Source organism: Oryzias latipes, chromosome 14, assembly GCF_002234675.1.
Source record: "Oryzias latipes chromosome 14, ASM223467v1".
Lineage (NCBI taxonomy): Eukaryota > Metazoa > Chordata > Actinopteri > Beloniformes > Adrianichthyidae > Oryzias > Oryzias latipes.
The window spans coordinates 19,167,453-19,190,602 of NC_019872.2; the positions used below are offsets into that span (position 1 = coordinate 19,167,453).

At 40.7% G+C, this 23,150-nt stretch overlaps 1 protein-coding gene across 2 annotated transcripts in view; it reads right to left on the reverse strand.

Annotated features, from left to right (window-relative positions):
• Positions 1-23,150, reverse strand: part of LOC101160433 (gamma-aminobutyric acid receptor subunit beta-4) — an 86,790-nt gene that overhangs the window by 62,089 nt on the left and 1,551 nt on the right. For both annotated transcript variants that reach the window (XM_023962349.1, XM_023962348.1), the window contains exon 2: positions 22,079-22,173. In XM_023962349.1, the coding sequence (XP_023818117.1) occupies positions 22,079-22,173 (95 nt within the window). The remainder of the gene's footprint in view (positions 1-22,078; positions 22,174-23,150) is intronic.

Consider the following 23,150-nt stretch of genomic DNA (forward strand, 5'->3'; position numbering starts at 1 on the left):
TATTATCAACATGCTGCATGATGTACGGAGAATTTGCTGTCAACATAAATGTACATTTTATTTTGCTAAACCTGTATACAGCATACTAGGCTATTATAGTAATATAGATTTATACATTTCTGACTCAGTGACTGAACTTTTCACTATTCAGACTTAAGGAAAAAGTGGATCTTAGCAATAAAAAGAGCTAACCCAGATGAATCACTGTGGTACCAACCAGTAATACAGTCTGACTGTTCAAAACATTTTGTGGAAACACATTTTGATGAGAGGCCAGACTGTTTGCTTGAAACCAGACACCATAACATCTGTGTTACAGAAATTGATCACTCACATGAATCAGTATAAATCTATTGTTTTTATTTGTTGTTGTTATTTTAGGGTAAATCTATTGTTCACTTTTGGACTTCTTTTGAATATTTATTTTATTATTATTATTATTATTGTTGTTGTTGTTGTTGTTATTAATAATAATATTAATAGACTTATATTTTATTATTTATTGACTTATTATGTTTGTATTGCTATTATTTATTGTTTGTATTGACTTACTATTGATTTATTATTATTAGGGCCCGAGCACGGAGTGCAAGGACCCTATTGTAATTCGAATGTTTATTATTATTATTATTATTAGGGCCCGAGCACGGAGTGCAAGGACCCTATTGTATCTGTTAGAGTTATTATTATTATTATTAGGGCCCGAGCACGGAGTGCAAGGACCCTATTGTATCTGTTAGAGTTATTATTAGGGCCCGAGCACGGAGTGCAAGGACCCTATTGTATCTGTTAGGTTTATTATTAGGGCCCGAGCACGGAGTGCATGGACCCTATTGTATCTGTAAGAGTTATTATTATTATTATGGCCCGCAGCACTCACAGAGTGCAAGGACCATATTGTAACTGCTACGAGGGTCGAACACTCAAAAAGGTCCAAAACGTCGAAAAAACGCGTCAAAACGCCAAAAAATGGGGTCAAAAGTCGCCCAAAGCATAAAACGAGACGACAATTGTGTAACGCAACAAAAATACACACACACACGCACAACACCAACGCAAAAACGTAAAAATTGTAGTCGCAAAAACGACGACAAAAACACGAAAAAGCCCAAAAAAGCCCTCAAAAGAAGGGTTTCAAGCCAAAAAGACATGCCCAGCCTATAGTAAAAGACAGGCCGCATTGAAATACATAGGCCACCTGACTGCAAAAACTTCTATATTGTTTCTGCTTTGTTTCATTATTATGGCCCGCAGCAGTCATAGACTGCAAGGACCATATTGTAACTGGTACGAGGGTCGAACACTCAAAAAGTCCAAAACGTCAAAAAAACGCGTCAAAACGCCAAAAAATGGGGTCAAAAGTCGCCCAAAGCAGACAACGAGACGACAATTGCGTAACGCAACAAAAATACACAGACACACGCACAACACCACCACACAAACGACAAATTTGTAGTCGCAAAAATGACGACAAAAACACAAAAAAGCCCCAAAAAGCCCTCAAAGAACGGGTTTAAAGCCAAAAAGACATGCCCAGCCTATAGTAAAAGACAGGCCTCATTGAAATACATGGGAAATCCTAACCGCAAAAACTTCTATATTGTTTCTGCTTAGTTTCATTATTATTATGGCCCGCAGCACTCACAGAGTGCAAGGACCATATTGTAACTGGTACGAGGGTCGAACACTCAAAAAGTCCAAAACGTCAAAAAAACGCGTCAAAACGCCAAAAAATGGGGTCAAAAGTCGCCCAAAGCACAAAACGACACGACAATTGTGTAACGCAACAAAAATACACACACACACGCACAACACCAACGCAAAAACGTCAAATTTGTAATCGCAAAAATGACGACAATAACACGAAAAAGCCCCAAAAAGCCCTCAAAAGAAGGGTTTAAAGCCAAAAAGACCTGCCCAGCCTATAGTAAAAGACAGGCCGCATTGAAATACATAGGAAATCCTAACCGCAAAAACTTCTATATTGTTTCTGCTTTGTTTCATTTTTATTATGGCCCGCAGCACTCACAGAGTGCAAGGACCATATTGTTACTGGTACGAGGGTCGAACACTCAAAAAGGTCCAAAACGTCAAAAAAACGCGTCAAAACGCCAAAAAATGGGGTCAAAAGTCGCCCAAAGCACAAAACAACACGACAATTATGTAACGCAACAAAAATACACACACACACGCACAACACCAACGCAAAAACGCAAAAATTGTAGTCGCAAAAATGACGACAAAAACACAAAAAATCCCCAAAAAGCCCTCAAAAGACAGGTTTAAAGCCAAAAAGACATGCCCAGCCTATAGTAAAAGACAGGCCGCATTGAAATACATAGGAAATCCTAACCGCAAAAACTTCTATATTGTTTTTCGAATGTTTATTATTATTATTCCCGTTTCTAACGGATCCGTTGAGCTCAAATTTGACCCCCGCCACATACCCGAAAACTCACCAAAATTGGCACACACCTGGGATAAATTGAAAATGAATTTTCGGCAAAGAGAACGTCACCCCCCCGAAATCGATGACATCACAGCGAGCGTTCCCGTAAAAAAAATGAATGGGCCGAAATCTCTTTATGGGGCCAAAAAAAAATATTTCGAAATATAGCTATGAAACCAAAACACGCGTGTTGGAGATATCCCAAAGAAGTTTTGAAATCATTATGGGATGGCCACACGACCTACGGCTTGGCGGCCATTTTGTGGCGAACTCAGAGAAATGGCGATTTTCGTGTTTTTTGACAATATGGGAAAACGACACTTTTGTTTAAGCGATTTTCACGAAATTGCACACATATGCCAAGACCCTGATTCTACAATAACCAAAGAAGTTTCGTTGACCTTTGACCTTGGGAAGGGGCGGCCATCTTGAATTTTCTTAAAAAAGCACCTTTAGTAACGTATACAAACGAAAACTCGTCCTAGGGATTTTTATCGATCTTTTTGAAACTTCTCGGGCATCAATGGCAAGCTACTGTGGACAAAATGTTGGAATTAGAAGTTGTAGAATTTGAAAGGCGTGCGCGTGGCGAATTCGCAACCGTCGCCATTTTAGCTAGCTCGCACATATTTTATCGGAATAGCCTGAAACTGAAATACGCGATACCCTGGCCCACTCTGAACAAAACGATGTCACATACGACAAAATCGAGAAAGGAATGTGGCCGTGGTAAACAAAAAACCGTCGCAAAAAAAAGTGCTGACTCGGCAAAAAAAATTTTTTTCGGATTTTATTTTTAAGAATCGGCTAACGAAACCCAGATAACTCTGTCGGGTATATCCAAATAAAGTTTTGAAATCATTACGTGATGGCGACCCGACCTACAGTTTGGCGGCCATTTTGTGCCAAAATCTGCCGTTTTGAGTTTTTCGCGTTTTTACACAATATGGAAAAATGAACTTTTTTTCGAGCGATTTTCACGAAATTTGACGCGCATGTCCGTAGCGTAAGTCTACAATCACCTCTGGGGTTTCGTCGACCTTTGACCTCGGGAAAAGGCGGCCATCTTGAATTTTCTATAAAAAACACCTTAACCACCAGATTCAAACGTAAACTTGTCGTTGGAATTTTCATCGATTGTCTCGAAACTTTTTGGGCATCAATGGCAAGCTACTGTGGAAAAAATGTTGGAATTAGAAGTTGTAGATTTTGAACGCCGTGCGCGTGGCCAGCTAGCAAAGTGGCGCACTGTTATAACTCCCATGCATTTCAATACAATACAGTGAAAATTGAATGCATGCATAAATGCCTGAAACTGAATACATTGAAAAACACTGGATATGGACATATAAGGAATGTGGGCGTGGTTAGCATAAAACCCCTGTTGCTAAGGACAACAAAAATTTTACTTTTACCGATTTGTCCGAAACTGACGTCAATCTGTTCGTCCTCTCAAGGGGACCAAAACACAAAATGGTTGCTATGGAGATAAAATCAACAGAAAAGCCGCCATTTTGGAAAAAGTGGGTTTTTATCAACTTATGACATATAGCTCTCAGCAATGGAGGAATGTGTTTTTCTGAGTCAGTTGATGATGCTGATCGCTATGCTAGCACTTTTAGCTATGTTAGCATAACTTGCATAGTTAGCATAATTAGCATTTTAGGTAATGTGTTTTTCTGAGTCAGTTGATGATGCTGATCGCTACGCTAGCACTTTTAGCCACATTAGCATAGCTAGCATAGTTAGCATAATTAGCATTTCAGGTAATGTGTTTTTCTGAGTCAGTTGATAATGCTGATCGCTATGCTAGCACTTTTAGCCACATTAGCATAGCTAGCATAGTTAGCATAATTAGCATTTTAGGTAATGTGTTTTTCTTAGTCAGTTGATGATGCTGATCGCTATGCTAGCACTTTTGGCCACATTAGCATAGTTAGCATAATTATCAAATCCAGCCTTGACTAGCTTTTCATTTGAGGACGGTGAGGGCGGCGAGGGCGGCGGTGGTGCGTAGCGTTGGGCGTGGAAGGCGGGTTGCGTCTGCGGGCCATACAACGCCGCTTGCGGCTTTAATTACGTTTCTTCTTTCTTACTGCGTCTTTGAGCTCAAATTTGACCCCCGCCACATACTCGAAAACTCACCAAAATTGGCACACACCTAGGATTAATTCAAAATGAATTTTCGGCGAAGTGAACGCCCCCCCCCCAAACCCGATGACCTCACAGTCGGCAAAACCGTAAAAAAAATGAATGGGGCCGAAATCTCAAATGGAGCCGATTTTTTTTTTTTCAAGATACAGTTACGAAACCAAAACATGGGTGTTGGAGATATCCTAAAGAAGTTTTGAAATCATTATGGGATGGCCACACGACCTACGGCTTGGCGGCCATTTTGTGGCGAACTCAGAGAAATGGCGATTTTCGTGTTTTTTCACAATATGGGAAAACGACACTTTTGTTCAAGCGATTTTCACAAAATTGCATACACGTGCCATTAACACGATTCTACAACTGCCAAAGAAGTTTAGTTGACCTTTGACCTTGGGAACGGGCGGCCATCTTGAATTTTCAAAAAAAGCACCTTTAGTAACGGATACAAACGAAAACTCGTCCTAGGGATTTTTTTCGATCTTTTTGAAACTTCTCGGGCATCAATGGCAAGCTACTGTGGACAAAATGTTGGAATTAGAAGTTGTAGAATTTGAAACGCGTGCGCGTGGCGAATTCGCAACCGTCGCCATTTTAGCTAGCTCGCACATATTTTATCGGAATAGCCTGAAACTGAAATATGCGATACCCTGGACCACACTGGACAAAATGATGTCACACACGACAAAATCGATAAAGGAATGTGGCCGTGGTAAACAAAAAACGATCGCAAAAAAAAGTGCTGACTCGACAAAAATTTTTTTTTTCGGATTTTATTTTTAAGAATCGGCTAACGAAACCCAGATAACTTTGTCGGGTATATCCAAACAAAGTTTTGAAATCATTACGTGATGGCGACACAACCTACGGGTTGGCGGCCATTTTGTGCCAAAATCTGCCATTTTGAGTTTTTCGCGTTTTTACACAATGACGATTTATCGTATTTCGGGCAGATACTCGAAGCAGTGTTTTCAGGTAAATACCCCAGGGCGGTTCAGTTAATTAACTCACCTGCTCAGCGTCCTATTTAAGCCAGGTGCGCAGTTGTTCATTCTTTCTTACCTTCAGCGCTCATTCTTCGCCCCACCCTCCTCCCCGGCTTCCACCTGTGGGCTCCGTAAAGGGGGGTTTTGTTACCCGAAAGTTTTATGGAAATTTTATGGAATTTTATGGAAGTTTTATGGAATTGAACGGAGCCTTATGCCAAACGAAAATATGTGAATGCCAACTTAAAGAATGTGGAAAAATGTCAAATAAATATTTCTTACTGCAAGAGTTGTCTGACTGAAATATAGAAAAATGAACTTTTTTTCGAGCGATTTTCACGAAATTTGACGTGCATGTCCATAGCGTAAGTCTACAATCACCTCTGGAGTTTCGTTGACCTTTGACCTCGGGAAAAGGCGGCCATCTTGAATTTTCTATAAAAAACACCTTTACCACCAGATTCAAACGTAAACTTGTCGTTGGAATTTTCATCGATTGTCTCGAAACTTTTTTGACATCAATAGCAAGCTACTGTGGAAAAAATGTTGGAATTAGAAGTTGTAGATTTTGAACGGCGTGCGCGTGGCGAGTTAGCAAAGTGGCGCAGTATTATAACTCCCATGTATTTCAATACAATACAATGAAAATTGAATGCATGCATTAATGCCTGAAACTGAATACATTGAAAAACACTGGATATGGACATATAAGGAATGTGGGCGTGGTTAGCATAAAACCACTGTTGCTAAGGACAACAAAAAGTTTACTTTTACCGATTTGTCCGAAACTGACGTCAATCTGTTCGTCCTCCCGAGGGTACCAAAACATAAAATGGTTGCTATGGAGATAAAATCAACAGAAAAGCCGCCATTTTGGAAAAAGTGGGTTTTTTATCAACTTATGACATGTAGCTCTCACCAATGGAGGAATGTGTTTTTCTGAGTCAGTTGATGATGCAGATCGCTATGCTAGCAATTTTAGCTATGTTAGCATCACTAGCATAGTTAGCATAATTAGCATTTTAGGTAATGTGTTTTTCTGAGTCAGTTGATGATGCTGATCGCTATGCTAGCACTTTTAGCCACATTAGCATAGCTAGCATAGTTAGCATAATTAGCATTTTAGGTAATGTGTTTTTCTGAGTCAGTTGATGATGCTGATCGCTATGCTAGCACTTTTAGCCACATTAGCATAGCTAACATAGTTAGCGTAATTAGCATTTTAGGTAATGTGTTTTTCTGATTCAGTTAATGATGCTGATCGCTATGCTAGCACTTTTAGCCACATTAGCATAGCTAGCATAGTTAGCATAATTACCGAATACAATTTTGACTAGCCTTTATTTTCATGGGCGGTGAGGACGGTGGTGCGTAGAGTTGGGCGTGGAAGGCGGGTTGCGTCTGCGGGCCATACAACGCCGCTTGCGGCTTTAATTATTATTATTCTTTTTCTTCCGACGGAAGAGTCGCCTTTTTGAGGCCTTTAACATACCCCAAAACTCACCAAATTTGGCACACACATCAGGAGTCGCGAAAAATTTCGTATTTTACAGGAGATTGGCATGGGCGCACAAAAACGGCTCGACAGCGCCACCTACAGTGACATTTGTCCCGAGCCCCCGCATATGCTTTGACATACAAGTTTGATTTTTTCAGGAAATGTTCATCAGATGGAAACCTACAAAAAAGTCTCTTGGTACCAAGCTGTCAGTCGCACAGGAAGTCTGCTATATTGGTGTCAATATGTCATTTTTGCTCTATTTTGGACATTTGTAGGCCTCCTTCTAGAACGAACTCCTCCTAGAGATTTATGAATAATGACTCCAAACTTTGGTTTTGTAAACTAGACCCATGTCCGATGTTAAATTGCGAAGCTTTAAAGGTATTACGGATGTTTGTGACCGTGGCGGCGGGTCGAACTTGGAGGTCATTTTGAAAACACGCCATGAAAAGAAAAATGGCCATTACTCAGCCATGCAAAATCCAATCTGATCCAAAGTTGATATGCATGATTGTAGTCTGACTCTGAACACATCTGCAGTGAAAGAATCTGGAACAAGTGTAGCGCCACCTGCTGGCAGCAGGAAATGACATGTTTGACTTGGAGCATCACTGCTCCAAGTAGGATGAGCCGACACACCTCAAAATGATGTCCACCTGTTGAAAAGCCATTGAAGTTTACTCTGATAAAAAGCCATAACTTTCAACGCAGGGGTGTGGTCGTGACAGAGCGGCGAAGTTGGGCGTCTCGCCGTGCACACAAAAGTTGCTCTCACGTGCACATTCCTTGTCCAATCTCACTGAAATTCAATGGAGGTAATGAGGCTTCCATTCTGAACCAATGGATATGACAATCTTGGACGAAATCCACAGCGCCACCTAGATATTGACAAATACATTTTATGTCACATTCTGACCTATCTTTTCTCTGTCCTTTGTCCAACGTTCATACAATTACAACAGGAGATACTCATAAGGGTCTTCTCTCATCGACTAAAGTTTCATGGGTGTACACCTGACGGTGCCTGCGCAAGCCACCACCAAACAGGAAGTGGTTGATGGCGTTGCAGTCAGATAATTTAAAATTCATAAAAAATCAGCCGTTTGTATCACGAGGCTGAGATTTCAGAATGAGATGCCTCCATACATATCTCCAACTTATATATACAGCACTTGCATGGGTGAACAAAAACAGCTCAATAGCGCCACCTACCATGTTTGTTTTTGAGAGCCCCGCCATGTTCTTTAACATACAAGCTTGATTTTTACAGGACATGTTCATCAGATGAAAAGCTACAAAAAAGTCTCTTGGTACCAAGCTGTCAGTTGCACAGGAAGTCTGTTATATTGATGTCAATATGTCATTTTTGCTGAATTTTGGTCATTTGCAGGTCTCGTTCTAGAACGAACTCCTCCTAGAGATTTTTGAACAATGACTCCAAACTTTGGTTTTGTAAACTAAACACATGTCCAATCTTAAATTGCGAAGCTTTTAAGTTTTTACGGTTGTTTGTGACCGTGGCGGCGCGTCAAAATTTGAGGTCGTTTCGAAATCACGCCATGAAAAGAAAAATGGCCATTACTCAGCCATAAATAATCTAATCTGATCCAAATTTGTTGTGCATGATTGTAGTCTGACTTTGAACACATCTGCAGTGGAAAAATCCGAAACAGGTGTAGCGCCACCTGTTGGCAACAGGAAATGACATGTTTTAGTTGGAGCATCACTGCTCCAAGTAGGATGAGCAAACACACCTCAAAATGACGTCCACCTGTTGAAAAACCATTGAAGTTTACTCTGATAAAAAACATATCTTTCAACGCAGGGGTGTGGTCGTGACAGAGCGGCAAAGTTGGGCATCTCGCCATGCACACAAATGTTGCTCTCATGTGCACATTCCTTGTCCAATCTCACTGAATTTCAATGGATATGATGAAGCTTCCATTCTGAACCCATGGATATGACAACTTTGGACGAGCTCTATAGCGCCACCTAGTTATTGCATAGGGCACATTCTGCCCTGTATTTTCTATGTGCTTTTTCCGATGTGCATGAAATTAAAACTGGAGATACTCAGAAGGCTCTTCTCTCATCATCTCAAGTTTCATGGCTGTACATCTGACGGTGCCTGCGTAAGGCACCGCCAAACAGGAAGTGGTTGATTGCGTTGCAGTCAGATAATTAAAAATTCATAAAAAATCAGCCGTTTGTATCACGAGGCTGAGATTTCAGAATGAGATGCCTCTTACATATCTCCAACTTAGATATACAGCACTCGCATGGGTGCACAAAAACGGCTCAATAGCGCCACCTACAATCTTTGTTTTCGCGAGCCCCGCCGTGTTCTTTAACATACAAGCTTGAATTTTATAGGACATGTTCATCAGATGAAAACCTACAAAAAAGTCTCTTGGTACCAAGCTGTCAGTCGCACAGGAAGTCTGCTATATTGATGTCAATATGTCATTTTTGCTGTATTTTGGTCATTTGCAGGCCTCGTTCTAGAACGAACTCCTCCTAGAGATTTGTGTATAATGACTCCAGACTTTTGTTTTGTAAACTAAACACATGTCCAATCTTAAATTGTGAAGCTTTTACATTTTTACGGTTGTTTGTGACCGTGGCGGCGCGTCAAAATTGGAGGTCGTTTCGAAATCACGCCATGAAAAGGAAAATGGCCATTACTCAGCCATGCATAATCCAATTTGATCCAAACGTGATGTGCATGATTGTAGTCTGACTCTGAACACATCTGCAGTGGAAGAATCCGGAACAGGTGTAGCGCCACCTGCTGGCAACAGGAAATGGCATGTTTGACTTGGAGCATCACTGCTCCAAGTTGGATGAGCAGACACACCTCAAAATGACGTCCACCTGTTGAAAAGCAACTGAAGTTCACTCTGATAAAAAACCATATCTTTCAAAGCGGGGGTGTGTTCGTGACAGAGCGGTGAAGTCGGGCATCTAGCCATACACAAATGTTGCTCTCGTACACATTTCTTCTCCAATCTCCCTCAAATTAAATAGATTTGATGAAACTTCCATTCTGAACCCATGTATATGACAACTTTGGACGAGCTCTATAGCGCCACCTAGTTATTGCATGGGGCACATTGTGCCCTGTATTTTCTCTGTGCTTTGTCCGATGTGCATGAAATTAAAACTGGAGATACTCAGAAGGGCGTTCTCTCATCATCTAAAGTTTCATGGGTGTACACCTGACGGTGCCTGCGTAAGCCACTGCCAAACAGGAAGTGCTCGATTTTGTTGCAGTCATAGAAAAAAGCCTCATATAAGTCAGCCGTTTGTCTCAGGAAGCTGAGATTTCAGAGTTAGATGCGTCTTACAAAGCTCCAAGTTTGATAAGCACCACTATAGGGGCTACGAGAAACATTTAACCACCTTAATCACCCTATTTGACTGAAAGCAACTTTTTGGACATTTTGACTCAAACAAATATTTTTATCATAACTTCTGTTTAGGATATCAGCACCAAAAAAAAACAGCTGAGGTTGTCTATTATTTTTACAATAGGATTCATTATGTGTCCAGAGCCAATCACTTCTACAAATAAGGCCTACTGGTGAATGAAGCAGCAGTAATGCAGACATTTTGGAAAGTCTGGGTCAGCTTTACAATGAGTTATGAAACCTGTTTGTCTATTGATCATAGCAGGAGCCTCGTCTGCAGGCATGGCTACCAGCTTTTCTAATTGTACCTTTTTCTGCACAAAAACTCCTTCACCGTGTTATACATTTCAATTCCTCTTGTAGTTGTCAGTTAGGGTACATGTGTCAGGAGTTCTTCTCTTGTGGAAACCAAAAGCTATGCTGTACTGTTGCCGTCCACAGACTCATCACACTGGACGTTAAACCACCTGCACTTTGCAAGATCCCGGTCCAGCTAATTGACAAGTTATCAGACATAGCTGACACTCATCTAGACCTTGTAGTGGAAATTAGATGAGTTCTATTGTTCTCATCCTTAGGGACAGTGATAGCAATTATCATCATTGTTTGTTTCTGAATCTGATAAGGCTTAGATTTAAGAATATTTTTCACGCTATATGCAAAAGTCTTTGTCCCTTAAGGCAACAGATTACAGCCCCCCCCCCCCCCCCCCCCCCACAGGCTGCTGTCATATTAACATTAGCTTGGAGCTCCAGAATGGACAAGAAAAAACGACGAGAATGGCTCGAGCAGGGCGTTGCTCACGGGGCGGTCGCTCGTGCCATGCGGTCGCACGTGCTCGGGCCCGCTAAATGCTACTTGTAGCTTTAATTATTATTATTATTATTATTATTATTCCGACTTTTCCGTCGCCTTTTCGAGGCCTTTAACATACCCCAAAACTCACCAAATTTTGTATACACATCAGGAGTCGCGAAAAATTTCATATTTTATAGGAGACCGGCATAGGTAAACAAAAATGGCTCGATAGCGCCACCTGCAAAATTTGTTTTCGCGAGCACCTCCATATGCTTTATAGTACAAACCTGATTTTAACAGGGCATGTTCATCGGATAGAAACCTACAAAAAAGTCTCTTGGGACCAAGCTGTCAGTCGCACAGGAAGTCTGATATTTTGATGACAATATGTCATTTTTGCTGTATTTTGGTCATTCGCAGGCCTCGCTCTAGAACGAACTCCTCCTAGAGATTTGAGAGTAATGACTCCAAACTTTGGTTTTGTAAACTAGACACATGTCCGATGTTAAATTGCAAAGCTTTTAAGTTTTTATGGATGTTTGTGACCATGGCGGCGCGTCAAAATTGGAGGTCGTTTCGAAAACACGCCATGAAAAGAAAAATGGCCATTACTCAGCCATGAATAATCCAATCTGATCCACAATTGATGTGCATGATTGTAGTCTGACTCTGAACACATCTGCAGTGAAAAAATCTGGAAAAAGTGTAGCGCCACCTGCTGGCAAGAGGAAATGACATGTTTTACTTGGAGCATCACTACTCCGAGTAGGATGAGCCGACACACCTGAAAATGACGTCCACCTGTTGAAAAGCCATTGAAGTTTACTCTGACAAAAAACCATAACTTTCAATGCGGGGGTGTGGTCGTGACAGAGCGGCAAAGTTGGGCATCTCGCTATGCACACAAAAGTTGCTCTCACGTGCACATTCCTTGTCCAATCTCACTGAAATTCAATGGATATGATGAAGCTTCTATTCTGAACCCATGGATATGACAATCTTGGACGAGCTCTATAACGCCACCTAGTTATTGCATTGGGCACATTCTGCCCTGTATTTTCTCTTTGCTTTGTCCGATGTGCATGAAATTAAAACTGGAGATACTCAGAAGGGTCCTCTCTCATCATGTCAAGTTTCATGGGTGTACACCTGACGGTGCCTGCGTAACAGGAAGTGGTCGATTATGTGCACCCAAATAATAGAAATTTATTATAAATCAGCCGTTTGTCTCAGGAAGCTGAGATTTCAGAATTAGATGCCTTTAATAACCTCCAGCTTTGATATGTAACACTATAGGGTCTACGAGAAACTTCATCACTTGATTTTTTTAATGAAATTTTGGACTGAACAAAGATTTTTAGCATAAATTCTGTTTAGGTTATCAGCACCAAGAATTCAACTTTCATAGGCATTTATGTGCTACTGCTTCCTAAAAAAATTCAGAATGATTGAAGTTACAGGTGAACTTTTAGACAACATTTCATCCAAAAAGGTCCGAAAACGTCTTTTTAGGCAAAACTACAAACACCTATTTTTTTTCATAACTTAATCATCATATATCAACACCATTTATTTTTTTAAATGTAGGGATCTGTGTTTGCTGCCTTCCATATTTTTTTCAGAAGTCCAGGTGAAACAGATGATTTTAAAAAAATCCTGATTCATCACAAAACCTGTGCTTTTTCCGTCTGGACTCCAAACAAGTGTGTTTTAAAATTACTTATGCTTCAAATATCCACACCAAGTTTCACACGCATATAGCTGAACATGTCTAAATGCTTCTTGAATATTCTTTACAGATATAAAATGAACTGGTCAACTGTAGGATGTCATTTCCTCTTACATGCTTCAGTCTTTTCCTCATGCTGCAGCCTGCACCTCAATATGCCCTGTTGCTGGAGTCAAATTTCACCCCCCCCCCCCCCCACACACACACACACCAGCTGCCTGTTCATATGCTAACTAACCCAGAAGTGAGGTGACAATAGTTTAGACACAAGAGGGAGGGCAGACTGCTTTTTCATTTGTTTTGTATGTCTTTCATAGATTTTTATGAATAATCATTGCTTTTCTAGTCATGTAAAATGCAATTAACTTAATATTTTATCTTTTTTTTTTTACAAACAAAACATATGAATGTGCTCCAAAACAAAACCCAACTCTCAGTACAGTTCTACAGATGTAACATAAGACTTAGACAGTAAATGTCTCTTTTATCCTTTTTTAATCAATGCTGCAACTTCTTTTCCTTAATATAAATCCAATGAAATTAAACTACAAAACCAAAAAACACAACCTATAGCAAATTTCTCTAAATAAATTATGTGTATATACAATATGTAGCACTTTTAAACAAAATAATAACAAATCCTTCCAATACAAGCACAGAAAAATGGAACACAAAATTTAAAACCCAAATTTGAAATGGCAATTTTAAAAAGATAATTTTTTCAGCCTGCTAAAAGTGCACAATTGTAAAAGCTCTTTTATATAGACAACTGTTTGGTTGCTTAGAGCTCTAAATATAAAAACAATGCCTTTATGGACGTGGCACGGATGGCACGGATGTTCAGCAGGGTAAACCCCAGGAAAGCGGCGGGACCTGATGGAGTTCCCGGAAAGGTTCTGCGGGCCTGCGCCGATCAACTCTCCCAGGTCTTCACAAAAATCTTCAACCTGTCGCTAGCTCAGGCTTTCATCCCTGCTTGCCTGAAGTCATCCACTATCATCCCGATACCCAAAAAGTCCTCATCCACAGCCTTCCTCACGGACTTCCGCCCAGTTGCACTCACTGCTGTCATCACAAAGTGTCTGGAGCGGCTGCTCCTGGGACACATCAAAGACTCCCTCCCTCCAATCTTCGTCCCCCACCAGTTTGCTTACAAAGCAAACAGATCAACGGATGATGCCATTTCCATCACCCTCCACACTGCGCTGAGCCACCTGGAACACAGAGACACCTACGCCAGGATGCTCTTTGTGGACTATAGCTCAGCCTTTAACACAATCATTCCTGACATTCTGGTCAACAAACTGTCTGAACTAGGACTCCACCCACTCACCTGCTCGTGGATCAAGGACTTCCTGACAAACAGACCACAGACAGTCAAACTTGACCCCCACCTCTCCTCCACCCGGACGCTGAGCACAGGCTCCACACAGGGATGTGTGCTGAGTCCTCTGCTGTACACACTGTACACAGCAGACTGCAGACCAGCCCACACCAGCAACACCGTGGTGAAGTTTGCAGACGACACTACTGTGGTGGGGCTGATCTCTGGGGACGACGAGACGGCCTACAGAGACGAAGTCCTGAAACTCTCAAGGTGGTGTCAGGCTAATAACCTCATCCTGAACACCACCAAGACCAAGGAGATCATCCTGGACTTCAGAAAAAACAGAACAGATCCACCCCCACTCTACATCGATGGAAACTGTGTGGAGAGGGTCCACAGCTTCACCCTCCTGGGCACCACCATCTCTGCTGACCTCACATGGTCTAACAACACCATGACTGTCATCAGGAAGGCCCAGCAACGCCTACACTTCCTGAGAAAACTTAGGAGGAACGACGTCAGCCAGGAGCTGCTGGTAACGTTCTACCGCTCAACCATTGAGAGCATTCTGTCCTATGGCATCACAGTGTGGTTTTCCCACTGCACTGAAGCAGAACGGCAGAGTCTCCAGAGAGTGGTAAAGACAGCCCAGAGGATCATCGGCTGCCCCCTCCCCTCACTGAAGGACATTTACCAGTCTCGCTGCCTCAGCAGAGTGACTAGCATCACCACTAACTCCACCCATTCTGCTTTCCCTCTGTTTGAACTGCTGCCCTCTGGAAGGAGGTACAGGTCCATCAGAACCAGGACAAACAGACTAAGAAACAGCTTTTTTCCACAGGCAATTATCATACGGAATGCACATACGTCCACCAACCACACCTCACTCTAATTTTACTACAATGCGTGCAATATCCTGACTGTCTAACCGGGTCACTGTGCAATAACTTGATATTTATTAAGCTGTGCTCACAGCAACTCATGTAATTCCATTCTATTTTATTCACAAATATTTAATATTTAACAGTTTCTGAGACAAGGCCAAGCTGCAACGCGTCATCCACTCAGCAGAGAAGGTGATCGGCTGCCACCTCCCGTCTCTCCAGGAGCTGCACATCTCCAGGACCTGGAGGCGGGCAGCCAGGATTGTAGCCAACCCCTCTCATCCAGGACATAATCTCTTTCGGCCCCTCCCTTCTGGCAAGAGGCTCCGGTCCATCAGGACCAGGACCTCGCGCCACAAGAACAGCTTCTTCCCCACTGCAGTCAGCCTGCTGAACAGTACCCCAACTCCCCCAGGTGACCCCCCCCCCCCCGCCCACCAAAGGACTGTCGGTGCCACTTACAGGCCCCACCATCCCAGCCCATCTGTGCTCCCACTTTAATTCACCTTACTCTACTGTATATAGTGTGTTGTTGTTGTTAACTTAATTTTTAACTTATTCTTAATTGCACTATACACCAAGTCAAATTCCTCGTTTTGTAAAGTGCGCTCTACTGAACCTGGCAATAAAACTTTTTCTGATTTCTGATTCTGATTCTATTAATCATTGTTTTTTATTCATTCAAAATGCAATTAAATCAATATTTTATCTTTTTTCTTTTCCTTTTTCTTTTTTTTTTATCTCTTATATCCTTTTTTATAATCAATGTTTGAACTTCTTTTCCTTTCTATTGTCATGGTTTCAGTTTGTTGTCTTTTTTTTCGCTTTAGTTCTTGTTCTGTCTTGTTTGGTTCTGTTTCCTGTTTTATTTTGAAAGGTTTCCTGTCTTGTCATGTTTCTTGAGTTTTACTTCCTTTGGTCCCCATCTGCCCTAATCGTGTTCACCTGTGTCTTGTCTGCCCTGTCTGTATATAAGTCTTGTCTCTGCCTTCCTCCTGTGCTGGCCATTAACTTCTGCTCATGTTGATCACGTCTTCTTGTCTGGCGTCTATGTCCCTTGCCATGCCACAGTAAGTTTTTGTTTTTAGTTTTGTCATCCTGCTCTGCAGCGCTTTTTGTTAGTTAAATAAACCCACTTGCCCTGAACCCGTTTGCCTCCCGTCTCTGCGCCTGGGTCCTACCTGCTCTCGAGCCTCCCCCCCACACGACATCTATACATCCAATGAAATTAAACTACAAATCAACAAACACAACTGATAACAAATGTCTCTAAAAAATGATGTGTATATTTGCAGAACCTTAAAAACACCAAACAAATAACAAATGCTTCCCAATTAAAGCACAAAAAATGGAACACAAAATGTAAAACCCAAGTTAGAAATTGCAATTTGAAAAATATACTTTTTTCAGCAGCTTTTCAAAATCAATCACCAATTCTACTCTTCTGTGGATGAAACAAAGAACTCCAGAACGATGAAGCCATTTCTCTAAGTCTCTCTCACCTTCAGTTTTAAACAAGGTCTGTGAAAATCCACCATACATTGGTCACATGAACTCAGAGACCTGCTAAAAGTGCACAATTGTAAAAGCTCTTTTATATAGACAACTGTTTGTTTGCTTAGAGCTCTAAATATAAAAAAAAATGCTTTTCTATCACCTAGACAGATGGAGAACCATATCAACTGGATTAATAACAGGGTGGCATGTTTAGACAACATGAAGCTGTCCATCACATTTTTGACCTAAACATGTAAACACATCCTTGGCTCTGCGGTTAGGAAATGGTATTTGGGAATCTCTTTATACCAGGAGCCAGCCTGGCCATTGGAACATCGCCACAGTGCCCATCCAGACTGGGACAGCAACGGGGTCCACTTCAGAGCCGTGAGCTGCTGTGTTTAACTCCAGCTGTCCCAGCAAGGGAGACAACTGCAGCAACATCCACTGACCAAGCTGACAAGCCCTGGCAGAAAAGATCCCCACAAGAAAAACACTGGCTCAGGCAGGCTGGTCAAAAAAAATAGTTTTGCCATTGTCTTGCAGCTCGCAGATCAAGTGGTTTAGTTTTCCAGTAATGTCAGTCAAGAATGCAAGTTCAGATTCACAATGTTCATATTCCCCATATTCAACAGACATCTCCTCCAATAGCACCTTAAAAATCCTGTGCTGTTTTGCTTTGCAGCTGAGGTTGTTTACGATTTTCAGAATAAGAGTCATTATATGTCCAGAGCCAATCACTTCTGCACATAAGGCCTGCTGGTGAATGACGCAGCAGTAATGCAGACATTTTGGAAAGTCTGGGTCAGCTTTAAAGTGAGTGATGAAACCTGTTTGTCTATTGATCATAGCAGGAGTCCCATCTGCAGTCACTGCTACCAGCTTTTCTAATTGTACCTTTTTCTGAACAAAAACTCCTTCACCGTGTTATACATTTCAACTCCTCTTGTAGTTGTCTGTTAGGGCAGATGTGTCAGGAGTTCTTCTCTTGTGGAAACCAAAAGCTATGCTGTACTGTTGCCGTCCACAGACTCATCACACTGGACGTTAACCACCTGCACTTTGCAAGATCCCGGTCCAGCTAATTGGCCAAGTTATCAGACATAGCTGACACTCATCTAGACATTGTAGTGGAAATTGAATGAGTTCTATTGTTCTCATCCTTAGGGACAGTGATAGCAATTATCATCATTGCTTGAATTTTTTTCATGCTATATGCAAAAGTCTTTGTCCCTTAAGGCAACAGATTACAGCCCCCCTCCCCCCCCCCAGGCTGCTGTCGTATTAACAATAGCTTGGAGCTCCAGAATGGACAAGAAAAAACGACGAGAATGGCTCGAGCAGGGCGTTGCTCACGGGGCGGTCGCTCGTGCCATGCGGTCGCACGTGCTCGGGCCCGCTAAATGCTACTTGTAGCTTTAATTATTATTATTATTATTATTGACTTATTGTTGGGTTTTTCTAAATAATTTAAATTACATGTCAAAGAGGTCTAAAACTCCTAAATGTTTACAAATAATTTTTTTTAAATTCTTTGTAATAATTTTTTTATTTGTAAGAAGTCCTGCAACAATGCATTTTCATTAAAGTTTGAGCTTTTAAGGCTGACTGTTTCTCTTCTTTAACAACAACAAATGATGTATCTATATATATATTATACATATAAATATAATATATTTACATATATGTATAAATATATATAAATTGTAAAAACATATATAGTATATAAAAGCTACTTAGACACCACTAAAAGCAATAGAAATCATTGTCATGTGGGCGTCGTCGACCTCACCAAGATGGCGTCGCGCTCCGCCACCGTCGGCCAGGCTTCTAAAGCGGGCGTGTCTCCTCTAGTGATATAACTCATTGTCATGAACCAATCCCCCTCCCACACTTATGGTGAAACAAAAAGAAACAACATAAGAGGAAGAATAAACTAAGGTGGAACAACAAAACTGATATATGAAAAGAAACGTGGGCAAACAGAAACACTCATGCTGAGCCCTAATTAGATCAAGAGACCGTATCCCACAATCCCCTGCTGCTAACAGACCTAAAATGCACATGACCGGCACTACAATATTATTATTTTTTTTAACTTTATTGTACAAAATGAAAGTACAATACAAAACACAAATTTACAAATTAAACTTCAGATATGACAGGGGAGCATTCTTTTGTTCGAATCCTCAAAATAAAAATGACATCAAAAATCGTATTTCTTTGTTACATTTCTTTAATTTTATCAAAGCAATGAAACATAATTCATTGATATTGTAGTGACCTGGGGGTTAGCCCCGCCTTCAGCCCCTAAGGCTCATGGGTTTTGGGGTAAAACCTTGAGTGAGAGTGTTGTGAATTGAAGTCATTTCCATGCTGTTTTGGCTGTGTATGTGTGGTGGAGCAAACGGGCTTGGTGCTGGAAAGGAGTTTCGGTGTGCTTCCTGTGTTCATCTGCTCTAGATTATCCAGGGTCATGCTGTGTAAGGTGCACGGAAAGTTCTCCAATAAAGCCATTTTGCTAACAGTTTGGCCTTTCTCTTCCCTGCTAAAGTTATGTCCCAGCTGAGTGTAATGATATTGTAAATAAATTAAACTTGCACAATAGAGCAGTAACGTGACGCGTCATTCCCCGCAGAATGCACTGCAGGGCAAATAAACATTTAATCGTTAATAATGCTCATTATGTGTTTGAAGCAACTTAATAATTTTGATAGCAGGCTAATATAGCTAATATAGATACACATTGCATGTGTTGCCTTCATTAAAAGGCTTAAATAGGGCTTTTAATATTTTGCGGCTCCAGACATATTTATTATTTGTTTTTTTCGTCCAATTTGGCTCTTTCAACATTTTGGGTTGCCGACCCCTGGCTTAGGACTATCAGATCAGGGACTTTAAACACATTAAGACAATTTTAATCATAGTGCATTTGATCAAATATATGCTTCCTCTTTTTCTGAAGCATTTACTGATAGACCTCTGAAAAAAGACATATAATACATGTGCATGGAAAGTCAGGGGACTGTGCAAGTGAAACTGGAGCCAAATATAAAATTAAATGGGTTGTGTGAAACCTACAATTGAGCATTAAAAGCTCGGTAAAAAAAAGTGAACAATTCTCGTTTTCTTTCACCTAATATTTGAAATAAGCACAGCAGACCACAGAACTAAGACGTAACCTTGACTATAATATATTTTTACAATAGCTAATGTCAGGCTAACACATCTTGGCACATAAAGCTTCATCAGAGCATCTGCTTTTGGCAGAAGACCCAAACAGAGGAAGGTTATACGAGGAGGCACACCTGCTCTGTGTATTTTTCACTGCTTGATCTCATTATCATCAAGTATGTTGTCGTAGCCGGCCTGACAAGCTGCTGCTTTCAGCGGATTAAGAAAAGACTGATGAAATCTATATGAGATGCTTAAACTGATAACACATATTTATCACTGCATGCATTATCCATGCATCTGTTTAAATGTCAGATTCATTTCTTTAGGAGTGCAAAGATAAAGAAAATAGAAGGAAAATTCAAATTTAAATTTAGAGAGGAGGACATCCTCAGTACATGTTACTTTTCTATCGGCCAATTAAGCACTATCATAAATTTTCTATTAAGCTTTTTTAGGGCTACTAAAGCAAAAAATGTAATCAACTCGCATTTTAAAAGTTTGTCTCTACCGTTTAATTAATTTAACTGTTAAAATCCTGCATATGAAGTTTTAAATGGTGACAAGGTTTTAAAAAAATCATAAAGCAATTTTTTAAGGTGGCTCTGAAGTGCAAATCACATCAACAAATCACTCAAAAACATATTGAAGTTCACAACGGCAATTAAATAAGCAAAATAAATACCTGAAAAAACATTACAATTTAGAAATCAAAACAAATTCCAAAAAACCAAAATATTCAGAATATTTCAGAAAACAAAAGTAATTTCCAGAAATGTAAATGACATGTTTAAAAAATGAAACAAAATGAGAAACCCAAAAAGGTAGGTACTATGGGACATCACTGATTGGATGATGACGTTATTAATATTTGACAGAAAGTGATAGAGGATTTGCCACTGATCATAAAACCTTTATAGGTATGCACACATTGTACACTCGTTCAAAAAATCAAACATAAAAACTCAAACTACATTATCCAATCAAAGCATTTTCTTGAAATTTCTTTGGTTTTCCACATTTGTATTTTATTTTAGGTATTGGTTTCAGTCATTTAGTTTTGATTTATAAAATGTGATGTTAATTTTGTAATTATGTATTTTGCTTTTTTTAATTGTGATCTTTAATATGCTTTTCAGTTGAGTAATTTGATGATGTGATTGGTACTTCAAAATGAACTGTTTAAAGAACAAATCCAGAGTTTTTTTGTTGACACATCTGTTGTCGTTGTGTAGTTATGCTTCAGATTCTATGTCACACAAACAGTACTGAAACAGATGACTTGTGTTTTTTTTTTTTTTTCGTTTTCCTTTTTTTTATGGAGACCTGAAGGTTTTTTAAATAAGCACTGAATGTGGGACTCCCAGTGGTCTTTTAATCATAATTAATTACTTTTAAGGCAAAGATAAAAAAAAAAGGTGTGTCGTTTCCTAGGACATAGTTTCTTCAGAGCAGCAGTAGTTCATTAGAAATTCACCTCTGAATTGTGAGCGGGACTGTGCTTATTTCCCATCATCCCTTTGTTTAGACTCTCCCGCTAGCTTACAGCCCTTTCCAACCCCAACCATTATAATTGCAACAAAAATGTTGAGCAATATTGGAGCTAACCATATTTAGTTTTGAGCCAGATACCAGTTCAGACGAGGATAACAAAGACGTACCTGGATAGGATGCATCAGAATGGAGCGGGTTGGGGGAAATTGTGGCCTGCCAAGTGTAGTTTGTACGTAACAACTACAAGCTTTTTCAAACACTTTTTCGTCTGCTCCTGATTCACAATGATTTGAATAAAAAAATATTTAGAAATGCAGATTTAAGCTTAATTTTTGTATATATGTCCTCTATTATGAGACAAATGCTAAAATGAGGAAAAACGAAAAATGTTAAAAATAACAAAATCATTATTTTCATGGGAGTGGGTCTTTAAATAGTGATAGTTATCAACACCACTTGCATTTAAGTGAATTTTAAACATCAGTTTCATTGCTTTCCTCCACATGTGGCCTGGTTTCTCAAAGGGCCATCATTTTCCCCTTTAGTCACTGTTCAAGACATGGTTTTTTTCTTTTCAACAGGCCAGCGGAACTCACACATACCAGCATGTTCGCAACTTGACCCGTTAACAACCTCCACCACAGAGCCTTAAAGAGCAGATGGAATCTCAACACGTACCTCCAAAGTCAGGCCTTAAACGGATGTCATATCCCTTCAGCAACTTGTCCACGGTAGTCTTGGCCACAGACATTCCAGTGTTTCCTGTGGAGGAGCTGTGGGGAGGGAGGGGGGTGGGGGGCAGAAACCAGAGGTGTGACGACCATTTTCAAACAAGGAAAGTTAGCATCTCAAGTGTATGCTTTGAGGTGGAAAAGGAAAAAAGGAGCTTCTTAAAAGTCATGAACACTTTTAAAAAAATGCTTTATGGTTAATCCCTGTGCAGAAAAGTGGCTACTTTCTGCAGCTTATCATGAACCTTTGCTTGAAGCTGTTGCCTTTATACCCCACCTGCCCTGCAAAAACACCCTGAGCCTGGAGACCGAACTCTTAACAGGTATTTTATACTCTGCTCAGGTCTAAGTGACGCCTACAGCATTGATGCCATGACCTGCATCGCCCTGGCTGAACCTGCTCTCCAGCTGAGGCTCCTTGTTAATCGGGAGCCAAGTTTGAGGGAAAAAAGGGGACAAAAAGCTTCTCTTGACAGCCCCACTATGAGGCTCTTCAATTAGCTGAGAGCCAGTGCAGGTGCTCAGTGCAGGACTTGTGGCTTTTGACACCTGAGAAGCAACCTTGCGGCGGCTAAAAAAAAAAAAAAAAAAATCAGCCTGGAAGGCATGAAAGATTCATTGTCTTTTCCTCCTTTGGTCAGGTATAATGGAATCAAATCTCTCCAAGCACTTAAATCTCTTAACTGAGTCTTCTGGTTGCTGCAGACAAGGAAACAGAGTATGGGCCACAAGGGATGTACATCAGTGTCTTCCAACATCAAAACAATAACAGAAGTGAAGAGGGAATTCTGGGCTGTGATGGTGTTCAGGCAGCCTTTTGCAGAAATGTGTGCTGTAAACACTGAAAAGCTTTGACACCAGCTTATAGCTTATTTATTAAATGGGGGGGGGGGGGGGGGGGTCGAGACTGCCTCGTTTCTGAGCAACAAGATGTTCTCAGATTATGTTCCACTGATCTGATTCTGCAGGGGGGTGGAGGTGGAGGTGTTGAGGAGATCACAAGAGGTTTGAATGGAACT